The following is a 3,475-nucleotide window of genomic DNA, read 5'->3' as shown; positions in this document are numbered from 1 at the left end:
CGATGCGGGCGCCTCCCACGGGGACCCCCGCTCCCTACCCACCGCGTCCCCATCGAGGTCCCTGCCGCCCTCGGCCTTGCTGGGGCCGGTGGGCCGCGGACCGTCTCCCAGTGTGGAGTCCCCACCCTTAGACGCCACGGTCCCGGACAAGGCCTTCGCGGGTGGGGGCCGCGTTCGATCCTGAGTGGCCCCGCCAGGCGGTGGGGCGGGGTGGGGGTGGTCCGGGACCGGCTCTGCGCGCTGGGTCCGCCAGGGCACTGGAGGATGCTGCGCCCTCAGAATTAGTGGAGGGGCCTCGGACGTTCTCCCAGAACCAACTAGAACCCGTGGGGACCCTCTAGGGATGCCATAGGTGGAGGCTGGAGTAGGACACGGCCTCAGGATGGGAAACACCCCCCCACACACCAGTGCCGGAGTGGGTGGAGCCCACCCTGGTGCACAGTCGGAAAGCCCGGAGAGGAGACACCTGGGCTTGGGGCAGGTGGGATTCTGGGAGAGCAGCGAGCAGGGGCCGGAAGGGCACGGGAAGGGGACGCCACCTTTTGCACAGGTTGTTGGCTTCCTCTCTCAGACCAGCAAGGTGGGCAGACTTAACCCATCTGGCTCAGATGCCACCCCACTGGGATGGGAGGAGATGGATCTTTCCTGATGTCCCTGCCCTCCCCCTTGAAGCCCAGACCCTGATTGCTGGTCTCTGTCCCCTACGCCCAGCACAGGCACATCATCATCTGTGAAGGCGCTGGGTCAGGCCAGGCCCTTGGGGGCCGGCATGGCCCCAATGTCCTGCTGCTGCTCCCCTGCGGCCGTGCGGAGGCGGCTGCCCGTCCTGGCCTGGCTGCCCAGATACTCCCTGCAGTGGCTGAAGATGGACCTCATCGCTGGCCTCTCGGTTGGGCTCACGGTCATACCCCAGGCACTGGCCTATGCTGAGGTGGCTGGGCTCCCACCCCAGGTGAGGTGTCTGCCCCCCTGCTCCTCATGTCCCCTCCATCCCACCTGACCCCACTCTGGGCCCAGAAGCAGCGTAGAAATCCTCCAGACAAAGCGGGCATCCAGGGCTCAGCCCCGTGGGGCCCAAGAAGCCTTGGTTTACGACCTGGAGCGTGTGACTACCTGTGGACAGACGCACGCCTTGTAACGCCTCGTCACTGCACTTGTCACACTGCCACACACAGGCACCGAGCTAGTTCTGGATTGTGTGACGGGGCCAGCGGAATGGCTCATGTGGCTGTAAGAGCTTTCTCAGACTCAGACCCAGATGCAAGCACACAGGCCCCTTCCTCTCACAGGCCGGTAGGAGAAAGGTCCACTAATAGCTGCAGGCCCGCGGCTGTGGATCAGACAGCAAGGTTTCCCTGCCCGTGGGCGCTGGCGGACCCTGAGGCCACAGTGGACACGCGCTCCCTGTGCTCAGACGTCTTCACTAGGGACCCCGTGGGTGTGCCTCCTGGGTGCTCATCCCTCTCTCTCCCCAACAGTACGGCCTTTACTCTGCCTTCATGGGGTGCTTTGTGTATTTGATCCTGGGCACCTCCCGGGATGTGACTCTGGGCCCCACAGCCATCATGTCCCTCCTGGTCTCCTCCTACACCTTCCACGAGCCTGCCTATGCTGTTCTGCTGGCCTTCCTGTCGGGCTGCATCCAGTTAGCCATGGGCTTCCTGTGCTTGGGTGAGACTCTCGGGCCTTCCAGCCGGGGGGCGGGGGGCTGTGGTTCTGCCCTTCCTGGGGAACCAAGGCACCTGCGTCCTGGGTTGTCTGGCCCTCAGCATTTCCTCCTCTGCATTCCAAGGGCCGTCCCTGCGGAGGTGGGAAGGGGGAACCCTAGCCTCATCTCCTGCTCTCCGAACCAGCCCAAGCAGGGCGTGTGGCCCGCCGGTCCTTAGCCCCAGCCCCACGCATGCCACCTCTCCCAGCCCACGGTCCCCCGTGGCTTCTGGGATCAGCTCAGTGTGCTCCCTGTTGGCCGGCCAGGGTTCCTGCTGGATTTCATCTCCTGCCCAGTCATCAAAGGTTTCACCTCCGCTGCCGCCATCACCATCGGCTTCGGGCAGGTCAAGGTGAGCACGCTGGTTGGTGCTGGGGTATCTGCCAGGTAGCAGGACCAAAGCCTGTCCTGAGATGTCTGCGCTGGTTGACACGCTGCTGTTCCCGAGCTCAGAGCACGTGGTGCTCGCGTGGGTCTCCATTAATAAAGCGACCCCTCGGGGAAGATGTTGCGTGATGGTCAGATTGTCCAGCAGGTAAGTCAGGGAGCCTGTAGTGACCGCCCTGCTCTCGTCGGGGTTTTCTGGCCGGTGTGCTTGGCTGCCCTCACAGAGTGCTCTCTCCCGCTGCTTTCGCCGCCCCCTCGACCAGCTGGCCCTGGCAGGTCAGCAGCACACTGCTGGATTCCGGCCAGTTCTTCCACGCCCACTTAGCTAGGTGATTTCATGTTCATGTTTCTGCCAATGTCTGTGGAATGTTTCTCAAATGCCACGCTTTTTCGTGTTTCTATGTGAGCACGGCTAAGAAGCGCTGGGATCGGCAGTCACTGGTTAGCCCAGGCTGTCGTTCAGGCCCCTGGCTCGGCTTGAGCTCCTGGAGGATGGGACCGCTTTGCTGTGCTGGGTGCTGAGTAGCTAAGCGCTCAGCTGCCTGTGCAGAACCAGCTGAGTTGAACTGTGCACATGAGGCCAAGGGGCCCCTGGTGGCAGGCTCAGGGCCATCTCCCTGTCTCGTGACCCGGTGTCACCGCCCCAGCCTCTCCAGGGTGTGGCTCCCAGGGCCGAGCTCTGCTCCCGTCCGGCCCATGGCGACGTGTGTGGGAAGCAAAGGCACTGATCTAGCCGTGCTCCTCCTGCGTGCGAGGCGCGGGGTCCCACGCCTGCCCTGTGTTTAATTCTCACAACACGGGGTGTGGGTTGCATAGGATCATCGCCTCCGTTTAGGGAGGAGGAGACGGCTTTGAAGGGAGGGGCGAGCGCCCTTACGTGTAACGTGCAAGTGTCAGGGCCACCACCGCCTGGCGGGACATCTGTTCTTTGTTCTGGAAACTGTGTGCCCGTGTTAGTGCCGGGAATGTTCTCTCATACGACGGGGCGTGGTTAGGGGAGCCCCTTTCTGCGTCCGTGCTTACAGACCCTCGGCCCCCAAGTCGAGGTCGTGACAGCCGCCTGAGAGCCCCAGGCTGCGGTTCGGGTGGGGGTCCCTGCCCTGTTCAGGATAGAAGCCCCCTGTAGGTGTCCACCACCCCAGTGCCCTTCCCCGTGTGGGGCTCTGTGCCCTGCCGGTTTGGGGGTCCTCAGAGCTGACCCCCTGCAGGCTGGGCCCCGACTTCTCTCTCAGACGCTCCCGCCCTGTCTCAAGCAGGAGGAAAGACTAAAGTACAGAGCGGAGCCCTTTTCCTCCCCCGCACCCCTGAGGGCTGCGATCCCGGCGGGAGGCCCGGGCTTGGGGTGTTCCTTCCGGCGGGGGGCGGGGCCGGCGGGCGGGC

General features: G+C 64.1%; 1 protein-coding gene across 6 annotated transcripts in view; it reads left to right on the top strand.

Annotated features, from left to right (window-relative positions):
- The first annotated feature begins 6 nt into the window (after nt 1-6).
- Nucleotides 7-3,475, top strand: part of SLC26A11 (solute carrier family 26 member 11) — a 16,718-nt gene continuing 13,249 nt past the window's right edge. For 4 of the 6 annotated variants that reach the window (XR_003046461.1, XM_025047166.1, XM_025047165.1 and 1 more), the window contains exons 1-3: nt 7-952; nt 1,479-1,671; nt 1,793-2,060. Coding sequence is in view for 5 of the 6 variants with exons in the window: in XM_025047166.1 (XP_024902934.1) it covers nt 770-952; nt 1,479-1,671; nt 1,793-2,060 (644 nt within the window). In the remaining variant the exon portion in view is untranslated. The remainder of the gene's footprint in view (nt 953-1,478; nt 1,672-1,792; nt 2,061-3,475) is intronic. The other 2 variants (XM_025047167.1, XM_025047164.1) reach the window with 1 other exon arrangement.

Source organism: Pteropus alecto, unplaced genomic scaffold (genome assembly GCF_000325575.1).
Source record: "Pteropus alecto unplaced genomic scaffold, ASM32557v1 scaffold134, whole genome shotgun sequence".
Classification (NCBI taxonomy): domain Eukaryota; kingdom Metazoa; phylum Chordata; class Mammalia; order Chiroptera; family Pteropodidae; genus Pteropus; species Pteropus alecto.
The sequence above is the reverse complement of the archived record's forward strand: the minus strand, read 5'-3'. Positions and strand labels throughout refer to the sequence as shown.